This window comes from Nicotiana tabacum, chromosome 1, assembly GCF_000715075.1.
Source record: "Nicotiana tabacum cultivar K326 chromosome 1, ASM71507v2, whole genome shotgun sequence".
NCBI classification, from domain to species: domain Eukaryota; kingdom Viridiplantae; phylum Streptophyta; class Magnoliopsida; order Solanales; family Solanaceae; genus Nicotiana; species Nicotiana tabacum.
This window is the reverse complement of record NC_134080.1, coordinates 208293681-208315785: the sequence shown is the minus strand read 5'-3', so window position 1 is coordinate 208315785 and position 22105 is coordinate 208293681. Positions and strand designations below refer to the sequence as shown.

General features: G+C 38.7%; 1 protein-coding gene across 1 annotated transcript; it reads right to left on the bottom strand.

The window, feature by feature from the left end:
- Positions 1-13215: 13215 nt before the first annotated feature.
- Positions 13216-18458, bottom strand: LOC107807368 (GDSL esterase/lipase At5g45960). Its single transcript, XM_016631725.2, has 5 exons — positions 18129-18458; positions 17240-17370; positions 16140-16373; positions 14499-14766; positions 13216-13698 (listed from the first exon to the last, which is right to left on the bottom strand). Exons 1-5 carry the CDS (start codon positions 18382-18384, stop codon positions 13505-13507), a joined length of 1083 nt encoding a protein of 360 aa, XP_016487211.1. The 5' UTR covers positions 18385-18458; the 3' UTR covers positions 13216-13504.
- Between the last annotated feature and the right edge of the window lie 3647 nt (positions 18459-22105).

Here is a 22105-nt window from a genome sequence, read left to right as displayed (position 1 = left end):
ATGAGATCTGACTAGTACATCCAAATGGTATAGTCAGCAAGGAACAAGCGCGAGGCCAGTGTCAAGAAAAATATCCCCAGCAAAAGGGAATTGACAAAAGGATTGACGAGTGTCAAGAGGGATATCCTTGCCAAAACCAAGGTTATAAACTTCAAGGCCAAGGTCCATGAACAGAGCAAGGAGAGCAGTGAGCATGATTTGGCGAAATCCATACTAGACTAAAAGGTCGGGGAAATGCCAGTTTCCAAGCTATTCCACAAAAGAAGAGGGATATCCCCAGCAGAAAGGGATTATCCCCAACAAATAATATCGTCCCCCAACAAGTTGTGGAGCGCAGAGCAAGGAAGGAGAAAGGGAAAGCCATCCCAATAGGAGTATCACAACCAACCACCATGTTTTAAACTAACAAATTTTGTTTGATTTGAAACAGGTAAAGGTAATGGCATTGATGCCAGAAATGCATGCACAAGGGATATTATCAAACTGGGGCAGAAAATTTTCCTTCCATTTAGGAAATTTTCTGGAAGTCAGGTACCCATTCGGGGAAGAATAAAGATAACGTCAGTCTCAAGGGAAGTGGTCGTAGAACCAGTGTTGCCCCAACATAATAAGTTTCAATGTAGGAAGTTGTTCCCCAGCAAAGGGATGAAACTTGAGCTCAGAAAAAGCAAGAGGTCAACATCATTCCCAACAGCCTTCCGAAGAGTGAAGCACTAGTTCTGAAGGAATCAGAATCCCCCAGCAGTGTTATCCTCGACAGCGTTATCCCCAGCTGATAACATTTTACCCCCCCAACAGGTAAGTAAATAATTCCCCAACAGTGTTGTCCCTAGCAGTTTCGAGGAGTCCAACACAAGTTTGGTGAAAATCGGTATCCTCAGCGGTTCTTTTCGGGGAAAGGCAAAATGAGTCTTAAGGGAGTTAGTCTTCGAAGGAAGAAGCTAAAATAAAAAAAAAGAAAAAAAATAAAAAAAAAAAAAGAAAAAAAGAAAAAAGAAAAAAAAAAGGGAAGTAGTTTGCAGGGGAATGAAACATCCTGCTCAAAAGGAAGTAGTTCTGGAAGGAGTAAGATAACATATTTACTCAGCAGAGTTATCTTCAGCAGTGTTATCCCCAGCGGATCATCGAGATGTAGAAGCATCTTCGACAGATTTTCGACCGAATTTCAAGGGGTCGGACAACCCATAATGTGGAAGGAAGAAAGGGAAAATTCATCCCCAGCAAAATAATCCCCAGCAAGTTTTCGAGGTAAGACATTTTTCAAGTTTTTTTTCTTTGGGTTCATCCGCCCTCGAATAGGATATTTTTGGGTCCATCCGCCCTCGAATAGGATATGTCGGGTTCATCCGCCCTCGAATAGGATATGTCGGGTTCATCCGCCCTCGAATAGGATATTTTTGGGTCCATCCGCCCTCGAATAGGATATGTCGGGTTCGTCCGCCCTCGAATAGGATATGTCGGGTTCGTCCGCCCTCGAATAGGATATGTCGGGTTCGTCCGCCCTCGAATAGGATATGTCGGGTTCGTCCGCCCTCGAATAGGATATGTCGGGTTCGTCCGCCCTCGAATAGGATATGTCGGGTTCGTCCGCCCTCGAATAGGATATGTCGGGTTCGTCCGCCCTCGAATAGGATATGTCGGGTTCGTCCGCCCTCGAATAGGATATGTCGGGTTCATCTGCCCTCGAATAGGATATGTCGGGTTCATCCGCCCTCGAATAGGATATGTCGGGTTCATCTACCCTCGAATAGGATATGTCGGGTTCATCCGCCCTCGAATAGGATATGTCGGGTTCATCCGCCCTCGAATAGGATATGTCGGGTTCATCCGCCCTCGAATAGGATATTTCGGGTTCATCCGCCCTCGAATAGGATATTTCGGGTTCATCCGCCCTCGAATAGGATATGTCGGGTTCATCCGCCCTCAAATAGGATATGTTGGGTTCATCCGCCCTCGAATAGTCTTCGAAGGAAGAAGCTAAAATAAAAAAAATAAAAAAAAATAAAAAAAAAAAAGAAAAAAAGAAAAAAGAAAAAAAAAAGGGAAGTAGTTTGCAGGGGAATGAAACATCCTGCTCAAAAGGAAGTAGTTCTGGAAGGAGTAAGATAACATATTTACTCAGCAGAGTTATCTTCAGCAGTGTTATCCCCAGCGGATCATCGAGATGTAGAAGCATCTTCGACAGATTTTCGACCGAATTTCAAGGGGTCGGACAACCCATAATGTGGAAGGAAGAAAGGGAAAATTCATCCCCAGCAAAATAATCCCCAGCAAGTTTTCGAGGTAAGACATTTTTCAAGTTTTTTTTCTTTGGGTTCATCCGCCCTCGAATAGGATATTTTTGGGTCCATCCGCCCTCGAATAGGATATGTCGGGTTCATCCGCCCTCGAATAGGATATGTCGGGTTCATCCGCCCTCGAATAGGATATTTTTGGGTCCATCCGCCCTCGAATAGGATATGTCTCGGGTTCGTCTGCCCTCAAATAGGATATGTTGGGTTCATCCGCCCTCAAATAGGATATGTAGGGAAGACAACGTAGGTAAGTAAATAATTCTCGAAGAAGGATATGTCGGGTTCATCCGCCCTCGAATAGGATATGTCGGGTTCATCCGCCCTCGAATAGGATATGTCGGGTTCATCCGCCCTCGAATAGGATATGTCGGGTTCATCTACCCTCGAATAGGATATGTCGGGTTCATCCGCCCTCGAATAGGATATGTCGGGTTCATCCGCCCTCGAATAGGATATTTCGGGTTCATCCGCCCTCGAATAGGATATGTCGGGTTCATCCGCCCTCAAATAGGATATGTTGGGTTCATCCGCCCTCAAATAGGATATTTTGGGTTCATCCGCCCTCGAATAGGATTTTATTTTTCAAAGTTGTTGTTGAAGCCAGGCGCCCACCTGAATAACGAGAGGAATACTTTTTTGTCTGTCCATTTCATATTTTAGGCGCCCACCTGTATAACAAGGGAATACATTCCACGCCTTTACCAATAGGAGACGCACTTCCTAGGTCAAGTTTTGCCAATAGGAGACGCACTTCCTAAGTTTTACCCATAGGAGACGCATTTCCTAAGTTTATTTTACCCAAAGGAGACGCACTTCCTGAATTAAGATTTCACGCATAGGAGACGCACTTCCTAAGTTAAAGATTTCATTAATAGGAGACGCACTTCCTAAGTTTAGTTTTACCGATAGGAGAAGCACTTCCTAAGTTCATTTTACCCATAGGAGATGCATTTCCTCCTAAGTTTACTTTTACCCATAGGAGACGCATTTCCTCCTAAGTTTACTTTTACCTATAGGAGACACATTTCCTCCTAAGTTTAGTTTTACCCATAGGAGATGCATTTCCTCCTAAGTTTAGTTTTACCCATAGGAGACGCATTTCCTCCTAAGTTTACTTTTACCCATAGGAATACTTTTGTCTTTTCATTTCATGTTCTAGGTCGCCCACCAGTATAATGCGGGAATATATTTATGTTCTAGGTCGCCCACCAGTATAATGCGGGAATACATTTCTGTTCTAGGTCGCCCACCAGTATAATGCGGGAATACATTCATGTTCTAGGTCGCCCACCAGTATAATGCGGGAATACATTCATGTTCTAGGTCGCCCACCAGTAAAATGCGGGAATACTTTCTGTTCTAGGTCGCCCACCAGTAAAATGCGGGAATACTTTCTGTTCTAGGTCGCCCACCAGTAAAATGCGGGAATACATTTCTGTTCTAGGTCGCCCACCAGTATAATGCGGGAATACATTCTTGTTCTAGGTCGCCCACCAGTATAATGCGGGAATACATTCTGTTCTAGGTCGCCCACCAGTAAAATGCGGGATACTTTCTGTTCTAGATCGTCCACCAGTAAAATGCGGGAATACTTCATGTTCTAGGTCGCCCACCTGTATAATGCGGGAATACTTTCTGTTCTAGGTCGCCCACCAGTAAAATGCGGGAATACTTTCTGTTCTAGGTCGCCCACCAGTAAAATGCGGGAATACTTTCTGTTCTAGGTTGCCCACCAGTAAAATGCGGGAATACATTCATGTTCTAGGTCGCCCACCAGTATAATGCGGGAATACATTCATGTTCTCGGTCGCCCACCAGTATAATGCGGGAATACTTTCTGTTCTAGGTCGCCCACCAGTGTAATGCGGGAATACATTCATGTTCTAGGTCGCCCACCAGTATAATGCGGGAATACTTTCTGTTCTAGGTCGCCCACCAGTATAATGCGGGAATACTTTCTGTTCTAGGTCGCCCACCAGTAAAATGCGGGAATACTTTCTGTTCTAGGTCGTCCACCAGTAAAATGCGGGAATACTTTCTGTTCTAGGTCGCCCACAAGTAAAATGCGGGAATACTTTCTGTTCTAGGTCGCCCATCAGTATAATACGGGAATACATTCATGTTCTAGGTCGCCCACCAGTAAAATGCGGGAATAATTTATGTTCTAGGTCGCCCACCAGTATAATGCGGGAATACTTTATGTTCTAGGTCGCTCACCAGTATAATGCGGGAATACATTTCTGTCTTTACATTCATGTTCTAGGTCGCCCACCAGAATAATGTGGGAATACATTTCATGTCTTTACCATTAGGCGCCCACCTGTATAACAAGGGAATACATTCCAGTCTTTACTTTTCAAGTGTTGAAGTTGGGAGCCCGCCCATAGAACAGAGGCATACACTTTAAGATCAAGTCAGAAGACAATAAAACAGAGGGTTACAACAGGAATCCCCAGCAGGAAACAATAAAAATCCCCAGCACCGGGAAGCAAAAGGGTGCAACAAGAGGTCCCAGCACAAATTCAGGCGCATGAGTCAAAAGGAAGAAAGGACGCGTTTTGAAAGAAGCAGCTGGTGAACATTAAATCATGCCCAGCATAACGAGTCTGATGAAGAGAGCCGTACCCACCAAAGGAACCGCCAAAAAGCTTGATGAAGAAAGCCATGTCCCTAGCGGACCATGCAAAATGATGAAAACTGGTATTCAGAAAAGCAAAGGGCCAGTATCATTCCCAAATTCACGGAAGAAAATCACCGGAGGAAACACAAGCCGACAAGAAAGCAAGGCAACAAGAACAAATTTCAGTCTAGCCTAGCTTCTTGTTTTCTTTTAAGCACGGTGTAACAAGGAGATCGGTAACCAGTGATAACAGCATGCAACAGCAGTAACATTGCAGTCCCATGGTAGTCCCAGCTACCAAAACTTCCCGAACTACATTAACCTGATTCCACTTTAGCCAGAGATATGTAGGAAACCTTTGAAACAAAGGTTCGGTTAAATCTTTTTCAAAAAATGCTTCACACAGAGTACTCGGATGGGAAAAAATCGCTCGCTTTATCTTTGCACGAAAACCCTTCGTGTCTCCGGGCAAAGAGGGGCAGCTGTAAGCACGTGATTTTTGCCCTATATGAGAATTACTCCCAAAAAATTCAAAATCAAATGATTTTCCTTGGTGTGCAATTTTGTGAGATTTTGTGATATTTTTGGATAAATTATTTGTAGTTGTCTGTGTTTGCTTATTTGTTAAATTAATAAAAAATACAAAAATATGTCGCATTTTGCATGTAGGATTTAATTCTACAATTGTTAGTAATTAAATTAGTTTTACAAAAATTAAAAATTACAAAAATAGGCATCTTTTGCATTTTTAGCATTTAATGTCTAAATGAACAATTTTATGCTTAATTATTACTTAATTGTGCGTTAATTGTTATTGGGAGTTAATTTGCGCTTTTATAACTTAATTTAGTTCTTAATAATAATTTAAGTATTTTTATATTTTAGTTTTAGAAAATAAAAGAAGAAAAGATAATAAAAATACAAAGATAAATCGGATTGGGCCACTTCTTCAAATTTTAACCCCAGGCCCAAATAATTGCCCAATCTTCTCCATGACCCAGTCCACTTCAGAATGGGTCGACCCGGTCCGCCCCATTAACCCATTAACCCAACACCCTTTCTTCATTTTTGTCCAACACAAAACAAAACCAAAAAAAAGAAGAAGACAAAAAACCCTAAAAGCCATCCCCCCCCCTTTCCTATCTTCTTCTTCCCAAAAACTCAAGAACACCTCCCATGGCTTCTTCTCCAAACCTTCAAAACTTCAGGCTCGTCCATGGCTGCCCTTAGCTTCACCATCCAAACGCTTCGTCTTCTTCGCGTAGCTGCTCCATCTCCGTTCCGGTTGCTTCTGCTTTCTACTTCATTTTCTCTGAGTTGCATCGTGAACGACCTCTGCGTCGTCTGCTTCATCCTGTGAGCGAGCTGCCCTGGACCCAGCAACCTCAGTTCCGCCATTGACGCTGCTTCAAGCTCGAGCTTTCTGCTTGCTGCGTCGACTACCTTCCTACTGCCCGCGTCCAGCTACGACGAGCAGCCATGGCTGCTCCGAACGGATGTCGTTGCTCCAGCTTTGGCATGGACATGGATACCATGGCATCGCCGCAATGTCGAGCAGCTGTCCGTCGACCTCCCCGTCGACTTTGTCGCGCTGCTTCTGTTTCCTTCCAAGATCCAGCTCTTCGTCGTTTGCTTCACGTCCATGGCGTCCAACTCAGTCACGTCCAACAACCCCGTCGCCATCTTCTCCACGCTGCTGCGTCAACTGCTCACGCTGCTGCGTCGACTGCTGCTGCTGCGTCGATGCTACTTTCGGCGTCAACTTCTTAAAGTCGAGTTCGTCGTTGAGTTAGTCGTTGAGTCCGGACAGATTTTTACCCATTTGAGGTCCGTCAAAACAGTCCATACAATCGAATTCGTCATTGTTCATCTCCGGTTAGTAGTTTTTGAGTTTTATTTTGTCCGTTTTTGTTTTGATATTTTCAAATCTAAAATCGGCAAATGATTGTTTTGTTCATGTCTATCGTTTGAATTAATTTTTTTTTAGTTTGTTCATGTGCTTTGTTAAATTAATTTTTCAGATTCCAAATGAAAGATTAATTAGTTGTTTTTCATGTTTGTATTATTGTTTACATAAATATTTGTTAGTTTAATATTTGTTGGATTCAAATTGAAATTTAATTAATTATTTCTTCAATTTGTTTCATGTTGTTATGTATTTTCCAGAAATTATTAATGTTGTTTGAGTCATGTGAATCCGTCATGTTTTGTTGCTTAAAATATAGATTTAGTTCATGTTCATCTTTGTTTGAAGTTCATGTTTAAATCCAGTGATTTAATGTGAGTTTATCTTTGTCTTTGATTTGTTAGTCTAGTTTGAATCATGTATTTTGTTAATATTGTTGTATCCTTGCTCATCCATTTTGGTCTAAATTAACTAGGATTGGTTCCCGATATGGTTAATTCATTCCATTAATTTTGAGTTGTGTTGTTCATCATGTTCATATGATTTGTTGTTGAAGATTGTTGAGAAATTGGTCATCTTGGCTATATTTTGGTTAAGTTATGATTAATTGAGTGTTTAGAGCTGATGGGGGTAATTTGGTAAATTGCATTGCATTCGGGGGTAGAATGGTAATTGCAATAAGGTCGGAGGGTTAGTTTGGTAATTGAACATTATCTTGATTCTTTATGTTAAGCATGGGGACAAAATATAATGGGGTGGAGTTTTGATGTACTTGTTTAACATAATGGGGGACAAGACAAATTATAATGGGAGAGAATATTGTACTTATTTAATGTAAGCATGGGGGACAAATTGTAATGAGTTGTGGTGGATGTATTTATTTAATGTAGGCATGGGGGACAAAGTTTAAAATAAAGAAAACATTAATAAGTGGGACAAAGCATGCCATTGGGAGAATAATTTTGGGTTGGGAAATTGAAGACTTGTCTTGCTATATATAGAGTCATTCTTGACTTGAAGAAAGGAGAAGATTTGAGAGAAAAAGGGGGGACGGGAATTAGGACTAGAACTGGAACATTGAGGGGAATTAGAGGGAAGAGGACCCGATTTGAACATTAAAAGAAAACAGATTTTTACACTTGAGAGCGGACAGACTTGAAACATTTTGAGAGTAAAAGAGAAATGCAATTTGAACTTTTACTCGAATAATTTCTGTTTGCTTTTCTCGAGTGTTATTCAAAAATCATTAAACTACTGCATCTTGTATCTTTTCTCTCATCTGCTTTGACTGTGATTGCATTTTGGTATTGCTGAGTTTTCAATCTGTTACTGGGTTATTCTACTGGTTGTTACTGGTTTGCGGTGTTGCTGAATCTGCTGTTGCCGTGGTATTATTGCTGCTGACTCCTACTTCTTTTCTTCTTGTACTGCCATTTCCAGGTACACATTTGTACACTCTCGGCTTGAAGCGAAATGAAATATTAATCAGGCGTTGTTCCTGTTGAATCCGAACTGTTTAGATTTGTTGTTTGAATATAATTTTCCTTTCTTTGTATAAAAATGTAGTCGATTTATTAATAAGTAATGGGGTTGCATATGTATAACTTCTTCATCTAATAATGTTAGTTGAATTAATCTGTTTTTGATATTATTGTGTATCTATCTCATGTTCTAGCATTAGTAATTAATAGAATGTAGAATTAAAGCAGTTTTTCCTTGTACAAACGCGATCGCAATTTTCCGTTCACATTAGTCGTAACTTAATAACTGATAAGTTACGTTTTTTAGCATGTAATTAATTAAGAAATTTTCTTTTGCTTTTAGAGACAAACTTAATAGAAGAAATGTAGTCACTGTAGGTTTATCCTTAAAATAAAATGAGACGAGCCTCGCCAAATAAATCACACATCGCTGGGGCCCTCAATAAATACATAACCATTGACTAAACTTTGGATTTGGCCGTTTAATGAACGTTCACGGCCTCTTCCTAAAATAACAATACGTTAGTCTCTTTAGGACGCGCCTTAATAAATCTTACCTTCTTAAACTCGGGTGCACATTTATGTGACCCAAATCCAAATCTCAACAGAATCGAAATGTGTCTCTAATCACGGGTACATTGATTGTGGCGTGGTCCGAGATGCATTTCTGTGACGTTGCAAATTCCTTTTTAATAATAAATGAGACGAGCCTCGACAAATAAAAAATGTATAAGCTGCGGGGCCCTCTAAATGTATATGTTAAAATACTTAGAATTCGGGACAGGCCGTTTAGCGAATTTTACGGCCTTCTCCAAATAACAATACGCTAGTTGCTTTAGGCACACTTTTAATAATCTATTTTCCCTAACTCGGGTGCACATTTATGTGACCTAAATCCAAATCTCAACCGAGTCGAGATATGTCAATAATCACGGGTGCATTGATGTAACGTGGTTCGAGATATGTTTCCACAACGTTGCAAGTCCTATAAAATAATAAATAATTATGAAAGCAGTAAAAAGTTAAAATTGCACATAAGTTCATATTTGTATAAAATCAGATTAATCAAGCCGAATATAACGGTTGAGCGACCGTGCTAGAACCACGGAACTCGGGAATGCCTAACACCTTCTCCCGGGTTAACATAATTCCTTATCCGGATTTCTGGTACGCAGACTGTAATATAGAGTCATTCTTTTCCTCGATTCGGGATTAAAATTGGTGACTTGAGACACCCTAAATCTTCCTAGTGGCGACTCTGAAATAAATAAACCAATCCCGTTTCGATTGTCCTTTAATTGGAAAAAACTCCCTACGCCCCTCGCGGGGTGGAAAAAGGAGGTGTGACAATTATTATCACTCAAATGAAATTTACCACTAACCTGTTGCTGAATTTGATTGCTCTACTCTCCCACTGGTTTCTTCTCCACCTGACCCATTTTCCAAATTGGTTGCCAATTCTGGAGCTCCTTTATCTGATTCTTCCCTCTATCGTCGTCTTGTTGGCAAGATTAATTATTTGAGCCACACACGACCTAACCTTTCATTTACCATTCTGACTCTCATCCAATTCATGCAACACCCTTGCATTGGGCATTTCACAGCAGCTTTGCGAGTCCTTCATTACCTTCACTCAAATCCCAACCAAGGTTTGTTCCTCAATGTTCAACCCTCTTTTGATCTATTGGCTTTTTGCGATGCTTATTGGGCTTTTTGCCGTGATACTCGGCGTTCCTTCAGTAGGTTTTTTATCAGTTTATGTGGTTCACCAGTGTCTTGAAAATCTAAAAAGCAAGCCTCCATATCTCTCTCTTCCGCTGAAGTAGAGTATCGTTCAACGCAACGATTGGCGGTTGAACTCACATGGTTAACTCGTCTACTCACAGATCTATTTGCTCCCCCTCCAGTTCCGGGTCTCATTTTTTCTGACAGTCAAGCGGCCATTCATATTGCCCGGAATTTTGTCTTTCACGAGAGAACTAAACACGTCAAGCAGTAGTTCCTTTCCGGTCTCATCTCCCTTTCCTTTATTCCCTCAAAACTTCAACTTGCCGATCTATTCACCAAACCCTTTTTTAGGGCCTTCTCACAGATCGATTCTTGGCAAGTTTAGAGGTATCTTCTATCCCCTCCAACTTGAGGGGGGGATGTTGGAATACATCGCTCTCAGTCTAACCATTTGATCTCTTAGAAAGGAAGTGGTATAGAAGAAGAGAAGAAAGGACTAAAGGTCTTAGACAAAACAACTTCGGACTAAACAATGCTAAGACTTGGTCTTAGCCCATCCTCTGAAAAGCCACGTGACAGGTAACGTGGCATCATCTCAGCCAACAAGCAAAATAATGAAGGGTCTAATGTGGACGTTCAAAGCATGGTCACATTTTAGATTCTTCTGACATGCACACGAAGACCCACATGCTGAAGGAATAATAGTTAGTTATATTGTTAGAATTAAGCTAGTAGAAATGGGACAAGTGTACATAATTCATAGGCTATTTTTTATTTCCTGATTCTTTCTAAATAGTTAATACTTGTATAAATACACAATCCTCTTGAACAGCAATTCATTTAGAAATATACAGAAAAATTTCACAATTCTCTTCTTCAAATTCTACAACAATACTATACAATATAATACTATACATTATAAAACGATGGATAACAATGATCCAAAAGTAATAGTACAGTTCCATTGGTTAGGAAAATATAGACTTGTTGTCTAGGTCCATTCTGCTCTAACCTTTGTATTTATATATAGTGAGTTAAAGTTGGTGATTTAAGAATAATTTTGAAATTGTAGCATTTCTATAGTTTTAATGCACAAACACATCCCACGCGGCCACGCCTGTCATGTATCCTGGGCAAGACCTTCACATTCCAATACTAACACTGATCTACATTATTTTACTATAGTTATTGATAATATCTGAAAGCAGAATGGGAATTAACTTAACTATAGAGAAAACACAGAAGAAAAGAACATACTGTAGTTTGTGAGTAAGAAATTAAGTGTTTTTACTTTTCTTTATTTTTGAGACAACTGAAAACACTGAGTATTACGGCACTTCTTCAGAATCATCACGTTCAAAACTAGATTGCACTAACATAAATAAAATGGGTAAAAACTTATTGCAATATGTGTTTACACCAAACCAATGAATATATGACACACATATTCACATATACTTTTATCTATAAACTAATTCATGATAAATTAGTATAGTTTGGCGTAAATATCTAATGCGGTTAAATTGCACTAACAATAATAAAATGGGTAAAAATTGACTACACGCGATTTTTATATCAAACCAATAAATACATGACATATGTATTCACATACCTTAATATATGACTTAATCATAATAAATTAGTGTAGTTTGGTGTAAATACTGGTATGGATATTTTGTACCAATAAAATGACCCCTATGTATATGTGATTGATATACTCATAAATATATGAAATGATCACATAAAATAGGTAGAGACCAACATTCCTCCAAAATGCAATTGCAGGTTTGCTAGGTTTTTTATTAGTTGCCTTTTTTTGGTCATTTATCCCAGGCTAGTGGATGCAAACGTAAAAGAAGCATATTTCAAATTATTACACAAAAAAAGTTCTGTTGCCGGGACTTGAACCCCGGGTCTTTCAGGTGAGAGCTGAATATCCTGACAAACTAGACTACAACGGATTTGATGCTAATTGCATGCAAAATTTATATAAATTAAACAATTAGACCAAAAACTATTTAGATATGCTGGCTAAAAGAGTTGATTGGAGCAAGTAGCAAAATTTCTTTTGCTGTCAGGCAGTTCACCCTCTAGAAGCAAGGAGAACAGAAGTTGTGAGACTCCCTCAATTTTGAGTGAGAATAGCCTATACACCTTTGTGGTCCGGCCTTTCCCTGGACTCCGCGCATAGCGGCAGTTTAGCGCACTGAGCTGTTTTTTTTGTTTTTCTCTCGGTGTTTGGTACTTTATATTGGTGTTCCGACAGAGGGGCATCGCTGCCCACGACTATTTTTCCTATTTTAGGGCTCAATCTAAAACCTCTACTAAGGGTGGAGGGATTCAGTCCATTTGATCAAATCCTTGGTGGTGATCAGACGAAGTTAGATGTGACGAGAATTGAAGAGAGCAACCTTCTCGTTTAATTTTAGTCATCCAAAAATAATTAATAACCTTAAAAAGATCACAACAAGCAACAAACTCAATATAATCCCACTAGTAACGTCTGGAAAGGGTAGTTATATGTAAACCTTTGATACCTTTTTTTGATCATGTATCCCAGGCTAGTGGATGCATACGTAAAAAGCAAATCCAAAATTATTACAAAAGTATTTCCGTACTTGAACCCGGGTCTTTCAGGTGAGAGCCGAATATCCTGACCAACTAGACTACAACCGATATAATGCTAATACCGTGCAAAATTATATAGATACACATATTAGGCCAAAAACTATTTGGATATACTGGCTTAAAGAGATGATTGAAGCAAGTAGCAAGATTTCTTTTGCTGTCAGGCTGTTCATCCTCTAGAAACAAAGGAGAAAAGAAGTTGTGAAACTCCCTCAATTTTGAGTGAGAACCATCTATAGACTCTTGTGGTTCGACCCTTCCTCGGATCCCGTGCATAGCGGGAGCTTAGTGCACTGAGCTGTCCTATTTGTATTTCTCGCTCAGTGTTCGATATTTTATATTGGTGTTCCGACAGAGGGGGATTGCTGCCTACGACTATTTTTCCTATTATAGGGCTCAATTTGAAACCTCTACTAACGATGGAGGGATTCAGTCCATTCGATCAAATCCTTGGTGGTGATCAGACGAAGTCAGATGTGACGAGAATTGAAGAGAGCTACCTTCTCGTTTAATTTTAGTCATCCAAAAATAGTTACTAACCTTATAAAGATCACAACAAACAACAACAACAAATTCAATATAATCTCACTAGTGGGGTCTGGAAAGGGTAGTTATATGTAAACCTTACCCCTACCTTGAAAAGGTAGAGCAATAACAACAAACAGTAACAACAGTAAGATAAGAGATGGTCTTCTAATGTTTAATTTCGAATTTGTAATATTCTCCTTCAAAATGTATTGTAGCTGTCCTTCTCGTCTTAAAATAACGAATTTGGCTCCTTCAAAGGCAATTTAAATAAAAGTGGATAATAATTGCGTATTTCTGATTTTATATAAAATACTAATTTTTAGTTCTTGGTGATGGAATCAATAGTTGGCTGAAGCGCTTGAGAGATAAGGTAATATGTCTTCTCAGTTGGATGTATTGAATCCCAAAACACATACTTTGATGCATTTGGGCAAATATACGACTTTGGGTTGCACATAAATGAAGCTTCCAATAAGCCCGTTCCACAGCAGCCGCTGTTAGTCTTTTCAAAATCTATCATTTAAACAAAAAAAAAAAAATTAGTTAATTATCTGCAACGAGTAAATAAATAACAATATATTTGTTTTTAGGGTCAGATATATCATATATGTCGGTTTAAAATCCTATTAACCAAAGGATGCAGATGCAATTTCAACTAGATGAAAAGTGTAGATCCAAAAGAAACCTGCTAAAACGAGTTCTTTTTTGGAAACATTAATTTACAATTTTCTGATTTTTTTTGTTGGTATATGAAAAACATGTTTTTATTTCCTAAATCGAAGGTATTTACGGTAACAGGATGTTAATTGCTATTTTTATCAGTAATTACTTATTAAATGGCTTGATTGCTATTTTTAGTTTACAATTTACACCAACGATGCATAGAACTTAAACACTTAGGGCTCGTTTGGCCATAAAAAAAATTCACTTTTTTTTCCCTGAAAAATGTCACTTTTTTTCGGAATCAGCATTTGCCCATGAAAATTTCAAATTTCACTTGAAGTTGAATTTCGAATTATTTTAAAAATTTGAAAAACTCCAAAAAGTTGTTTTTCAACATTATCAATTCAAATCACTCCAAAAAATTTAAAAACAGCCCAAATTGTATTCATATCCAAACACAACTATAATTTTCAAATACCATTTTCACTTGATTTTTTTCTATACTTTTTCCCGCAAATTTCATAACAAACACCCACTTAATTATTTTAGGTTACAAATGAATGTTTATTAAATAAAGTTACATATAATTACTTTTTTAATCGTCCTGATTTTATAAATATTTCTTAATATAGAAGTTAACAATTACTCACCATATTTGAGTCCTAGAATCATGTCAACCAATGGTCCATAAATATCCATATAAGCAATTCGAGAACCCAATTTTGCAAACTTAAATTGCATGTCATTTAGCTGATTTTGGAGCTTGGAATTGTAATCTCCAGCAATGGACGAAAAAAAATCAGCACAGTCGCGCTTTGTAAATGCATTATCTGAGTGAAGTGTGATAACAACCGGTAAACAACCCATTGGTGGTAGACCTACTACTCCAATTTTCCTAGCCCCCTGATCCAACAATTCCTGCACAAAATTAAGTTCACAAAATTAGGGTGCTTCCGGATATCTGTGTACTGTGCTGGTGGGAGATTGCATGTTCACCGTGAAAAGTCACTATGCGCGTAATCTGGTGGTCCTTCCCCACAAACAACTGTAGATATAAATTTGAATTATATTTTTTAAGAAAGAGGAAAAAAATATTGAAACTTGCAGAATTAACCTAATGCTATGTTTTTCATATTTTATAGAATTATCACATAACAGACCCCTTTTTTTTCATTGTACTTCTTGTATTAAGCTTTTGTTTATTATTTATGTTTGAGTGTTTGTTTTAGCAATAATATAGAGCCAATAGTCAATTGACTCCAAAAGGAAAAAGTCAACCGCAAATAATGAATACAGAGATTCTATTGACTCAAAATTATAATCAACAAGTTTCTTCTTAATCTTTCAAAAGTTGCAAAAATTAATTGTTAAGTAAACTGTATTTGTAAAATAGTTTTGGAGAAGATAAAATAACGTATAAACAGAAATGTAAAAGAAATAGAATTTAATCCGACCCCATTGAATTCACAATGTTTCTTTAAGGAACTTAATCCCCTCCTAGTATCCGAGGTTCTGGATTATTTTTTCTCCTAGGATAGAATGAATTACACACTGGTGTAGTGGTACTTCAAACCCCAGTGTTTCAGCGAACACAATGATCGGTAGCAAATCACACTTACTGTTGCTTTCTTTGTAGGTAAAACAATGCAGAAGAAAGAAGGAGAATTCAGAATTTCGTATGAAAAATTTGAGTTAAAAAAACGGATAATTCGGATTTAATATAAATCTTCCGTTACAAAACCGGATATTTAATAATATTACGTTAATATTTACTATTGGTCCAAAAAATCAATCAATCAATCGATCATTTGACCGAAGCCAAAACCGAGCAACGGCAACGGCGGCGCGAGGCTTGCCTTCTTCTTAACTCTTTAAGAGCTAGAAGAAAAGCAATTGTATATACCCATCAAAAGTCTTTTCCTTCTCCAATATGGGACAATGTCCCTTTGTCAAGGAGGGAAGCTCAAATATTTCATTTTCCCTCTATTTCTCATTTATCCACTTTTAAGCTAAAATAAGCTTTAAAAACCCAACATTAATAACCATACCAACTTGTTAAATTAACATGCAATTCCACCCGTCTAAGCTGTAAAAAGGAGAAAATTAGAGTTTAATTTAAATTCTATATATAGGGACGGCTCAAAAGATAATTAAAGATAACTGTAGTATTAAATAACATTAATTAATAACTTAGAATAAAATATAAAGTAAACTGATGATGTAAAAAAATTATTATACTGTCAGTGTATATATTTGTCAATATTTGGCTTAGTTAAAGTAGGTGGCTAAACCTGTAGGAAGAGTTGGACATGTTGTAACAAGAAGTCAGTGTAGGCTGAGAGGGAATAACTTTTACGACGAATTGGAATTGTGTTGTAATTGACCACAAAATCATTTGTGCCTGCACTAACAATGAACAATGCTTCTTTTATCAAATTCTGCATTTGCTCTTTCCCTATAGCTGCTTCCATTTTCTCTTGATACTTCTTGAAATATTCTAGCTGCTTTGATAATGAGATCACATTCTGTATATAGACCCACACAATTAGGAAAATTAAGTAACACAAAAAAAAAACCTCTAAGTTGAGAATACCAAGTTGAAAATCAATATCGGAAAAGAAAAATTATGGCTCCTATATCCTGTATCATTAAACCTATTTATAACAACCATTCGTTATAATAACATTTCACTATAACTGTCAAGATTTTTTTAAACGGATTTTTCATGTTATCTTATATTATATGTCTTTACAAAAGCATTTCACTATAACAGTCAAGAAATATCGGGATAAAACCACACTATTATAGAGAAATTTGACGGTATATGTGTATAATTGGATTAAATCAATCGCAATCAAGTAAACCGGCCGTGTATGTTCTTGGCCAAATATATTAATGTTAAAAGAGTTTAAGTTCTTAGTGCATCGATGATGTAAGAAATACTTTGCAGTTTGCACAATTAAGTTACTTATAAGGCAATTGCAGATAATTCTTTTTTTTGGTTTTCCACTCGGTCTCCGGTATTCGTATTGGAGCCCGGCTATATCCGAATTCGTGCCGCGTAGGGCCCCATTCGGGGGGAAGCGTTCCCTACCAAAGATTTTTTCATACCAAGGGCTCGAACTCGAGACCTCTGGTTAAGGGAAGAGCAGTCTCATCCACTGCACCACATCCTTTGGTGGTCAGATAATTCTTTTTCATTAGTAAGTAATTTAAATAAATTGTAAGTAAATGTTATAACAAATTTAAATCACACTGATATTGTGAAATTTTTACACTAGCGTAAATTCATATTAAAAAAGTTCCCATAGGCCGTATCTATGAACACAAGTAGGCTTTTGAAAAGGAAATATGGTGGAAGGGAGGGAAATGAGATAGATAGAATTAATACACTGATTGTTGGTGTAAGGGGATCAAATCCAGTTCCAGCAGATGCAAAACTAACTCCAGTCTTGAGCTCTTCAATACTTAAACTTGGATCCAAATATGGAGGCACATATTCTTTCACACCAACATACCTAGCTGCATTCAAAGACAAAGTTCAGGCACAATGTAGGAATTACTAACTATATGTGTAGAGGCGGATCTAAGTCTAAGTTATGTAGGTTCAATTATACTCATGGCTTAGCTCAAACAATATATATATATATATATATATATATATATATATATATATATATATATATATATATATATATATATATAAGAAAAAATTAAAATTTATATGTAATTATAAAGGGAGGCTTAGCAACGGTAAAGTTGTCTCCTTGTCGCCTATAGGTCACGGATTCGAGCTGTGGAAGCAGCTACTAATGCTTGCATTAAAGTGGGCTGTCTACATCATATTCCTTGGGGCGCTGCCCCTCCCCCGTCGACCCTGCGTGAATGCGAGGGTAGAGTTGTTTCCGTGTGACCTACAGATCGCGGGTTCGAGCTGTGAAAGCAGCCACTAATGCTTGCACTAGAGTATGATGTCTATATCCCACCCCTTGGGGTGCGGCCCCTTCCCCGACCTTGCGTGAATGCGAAAATAGAGTTGTTTTCCGTGTGACCTATAGGTCACATATTCGAGTTGCGGAAGCAACCATTAATGCTTGCACTAGAGTAGATTGTCTACATTCTGACCCTTGGGGTGTCGTCCTTCTCCCGGCCTACGTGAATGCTGGGATACTTTGTGCACCGAACTACCTTTTTTAATTTTTATAATCAGATAACACTCATTCTGAATCTTCCGACCCCAGATCCTGCATTCAAGGTAAAATTCTTGCAATAGTAATTACCAAAGAAATCACCAGCAAGCATTCCGTTAGTAAACCTTCCAGTTGGAACATGGTTAGGAAAATCCCTCCCATAAGGTGAAAAATTACTCTTGAAAGGAGTTGTTATATAGTTATTATTTCCAGGATCAGCTGTTGAGTCTCCAAAGATAAAAATGGCTGAAACTAAACTCTTCCCTTGAGCTTGAGTTGGAGCTTCCAACATGAAAAAAAGAAGAAGAAGATGCAAAAGCACAAGAAAAAGTAATGAAAGATGCATTTTAATTAGTGGTTGATAAAGAAAACTTTGAAAGGCCTATATATATGGATAATGAATTGTATACAAAGTTTAATTCCTAGAGCTTTATTTGATGTCCTTTAACAAGGAGTTATATATAGAATGACTAATTAATTAGGAAACAGATAATTAATTATGTTGGATTTTATTTGTTTCGTGTATTTCTAGTGTTGCAATTTGTTCTTATTGTTTGATGGACCAAACACTCACAACGTTCTTTAAAGTTTCTCAACCACTATTCCTGCAGCTAGCAGCTTCTCAATTAAGAAAGTGCAGGCAAGAAATAATTAAGAGTTTGGTGCAAGATCTTTTTGTTAGAGGAAGCAGACAGTTCAAGTTACATAAAAAATTAAAATATTTCGAATTCATGTCTTTAGTTAGCAGTAGCGCTAGCAAAAAGAGCCCAAGCCACGTCTGAATGGCTCATATATAGAGCCAAAATCAAGATTCGAAGTTTATGATTCGGAATTTTAAATGTTTTAATTTAATGGGTTACAAACTAATAATTTATATATATTCAATAAATTTCTTAATAATTTGTCCTTCTTCTTCTTCCTTCTCCTTCCTACAGTATCAATGTGCTATAAGAACATAGAATCTCACAATCCAAGAGTTACAACAGCAAAATAGAAGCACCAAGATAACAATGTTTACCCTGAAAATGGTAATGACAATTATATTTGATTTTGTGGTTCTAAAAATACGTGATCTACTTTTATGCTAGTTGTTAGGCTATAGATGCTAAGTAAAAGATTAGAAGATAAGATAACAGCTTGTAAATAGTGTAATAATCAAACCGAATGGCTGGAAATCAGGGCCTCGAGCTTGCGTATAAGGGGCCTCGAGGTCGAGTCGGATGCCCGGCTAAGGGCAGTCGATGGAGGATTAACAGTTATGATAAATTTGATGGCGGCTCTTTATGACCAATAATGAGCAATAAATGAAGAACAATTAATGAAATGTAATAAATATAAGTAAGATAATAAATTTAAGCAATAGGATCAAATAGAGAGTATGTTTGAGTTAGAGAGTAGAGAATGTTCTTGTATTGAATGTAGTGTGTTGTATCTTGTGTATTGTAACTTACAAAATGACAAGGATCCCCTTTATATATAAGGGGGAATCCCATCATAGTACAAATATATTTATTACAAAGATATGGGGCTGGTACAGCCATTTAGTGCCATGATACGGGTTTGAACTAGCCTAATAGACTTTGTCAGCTCTAATCACGTGCCTTGGGAACTTCACATCGATCCACCGTAGCCGCTGATTTGCACTGCCCCGAGGTCGATCATTGAGAACCCTCGGGGTCGAAACCCCGACCTGAGCTTCGAGCCTCCTAGGGGCGGTCTTCACAAGGCACCTTAATGATCATAAAATCGTACTACTGATTTTACGGTATACAGATAGTCCATGTGTTTCTTAGATTAAAATGATAAGGAATGATTTTGACACTGATCCCCTCGAGCCTCTTGTGATGATGTCATGCTTATGATGTCAGTTTTTGCAATAACTGAGACATCCCATCGATATGTCTTTCCTAGGAACATTTAATGTAGTACCATTTTACTTTCTCAAGGCGATAATATCGCCGCCGATCCGTCTCCCAACAGGCATTGATTGCGCCTATTGATACGTTTTCCAAAGACATTGATTGCGCCGTCGGTTACGCTACCATATTTTCTATAAATGGAAGCTTTCTTGGTTTTTGATTGGTAAATATGATTTTCCTTGGGATCCTTTGCCATTCCTCGGATCGAGTCCGGATTGACTTGATACAAACTTAGGTTGTCGAAACCGGCAACTTCGAATTGAGTGAGAGTGAAGCCTCGATTTTTAGAACAAAACTTAGGCCTTTTAGACCCCGTCGATAATCCTCGAGAGATAGTTTTCTTGAGTCTCTGAGAATAAAATAACCTTAGTCTTTCGAAGACAGTCCCCGAGTGAGAGTTCGCTCAAGCTCGGGCGACCTGAAAACTTGTTTTGAACTTAGAGTGAAGATAGCCTTAAGGCGTTATAGATAGACCCAGGATGAGGGTACGCCTGAACTCAGATAGTTCCTAGATTAAAGTAACCAAGAGGACGTTTAACTTGATCCGAAGGCAAAAAATAGCCCTAAGTCTTTATCAGTAGTTTTCGAGTGAAAATTGGCTCGGGCTCAGGTAGCTTGAGGGCCAAAGAATCGGTTGAATGACCTACTTTCGTAATAGCAGAAATCCTCGGGGTAGGGTACCATCTCTAGGTTAGGCTTATATGAGTAGCTCCTTAGAGCCTATCTTCTTTTTGACAGAGATCCTCGAGATCGGGCACTATCTCGAGACTTGCAATGATATCAATAGATCCTTAGAGCCTTCAGTCATGGAAGCAGAAATCCTCGAGATTGGATACCATCTCGAGGCTAGGTTGATGCGGGGGTCTTTGATCCCTAAAACGTCGTACGACAGAATTAATCGTTGACATAGTTACGAAACGACCGAGGCGATCCCGCCGGTATATCTTCCCAAAGTGATAATGGCTTAGTCAGTATTTTTAATTGGCCTTTGAGGCATGCGGACAGTCACCGCTTTCTCTATATATAGGTCTGTCTTCCCTCCTTTGAGGATTCCGCTAATTTGAGTAGCTATCCTCCTTCATAGAGTTCTTTTTTCATGCGCTAAGTCCTTCACCATTTTAACTTTGAAGCCCTTGCTCAAATTCCCGCTCCAATTCTCTGATTTTACCATAGTTATGGCTGCTACGCCAGGATCCGTTCAGCAAGAAGAAGGAAGTTCCGCCTGGTTGGTGGTGCGCCGCCGGTGTCAGACGAGCTAACCTCGGGACATTTTGTTTCAAGGGGGGACTTTTCGTCGGAAAAACCTCCCAATGTTCAGGGTCATTGAGAGTATGCCTCGATGTTTATTTCTTTAATAGGAGAGGGGCACCTTGAGTCAGTGAGGAAAGATTGTGGATGGGGGGAAAAGGTAGTACTGCAGGTACCTTCCCCGAAAGAGAGCATCACGGATCATACCGAGGGGTTTTTGAACATATACACATACCCCTTTATGCTGGGTCCCCTTGATAGGGTTGTTCTCGACTTCTGTCGAAAGTATCGGGCTACCTTGGCACAGGTTCATCCGTCATTTTGGAGGATAGTATTGATGATGAGATTCTTTGCGGAGGAAGCAGGGCTTGAGTTCACCCTTAGTTATCTCATTAGGCTATACCAACCTTTTTACCACCGAGGCCTACTAACCCTACATTGCTGATCCACCAGGCCCTTCGTTATCGATGATAAAGAAGATGGGGATCAGGGATGGATGAGCCGATTTGTCCCAGTACGGACTGTTGACATTATCCCGCGGAGTTTCTGCCATTTTCCGAGGAATGGAATTTTACATGTAAGTGGTACACTTGTTCCTTTGTTGTTTTGCTTATGGCGGAGGCAGGCTCCGTAAATGCATCTTTCTTTCCCTTTCTGCAGCAATTCTATGGATGCTATACGAGGTCCCTGACCTGACAGATTGGGCTTGGAATTTGGCGACCCACTCGACTTACGATGAACGTAAGTGGCGAGACTTTTCTAAGGGTAGATGGGAGGCAAAACACCACGGTACATGCTATGTGATTTGCTCCTTTTTTTGAAAGGCACTTTCTTTTTATGCGTGTTAACTCCATAATCGTAGGCATTGGGGAGTTCTTTGAGGCGAGATCATGCCCTCTC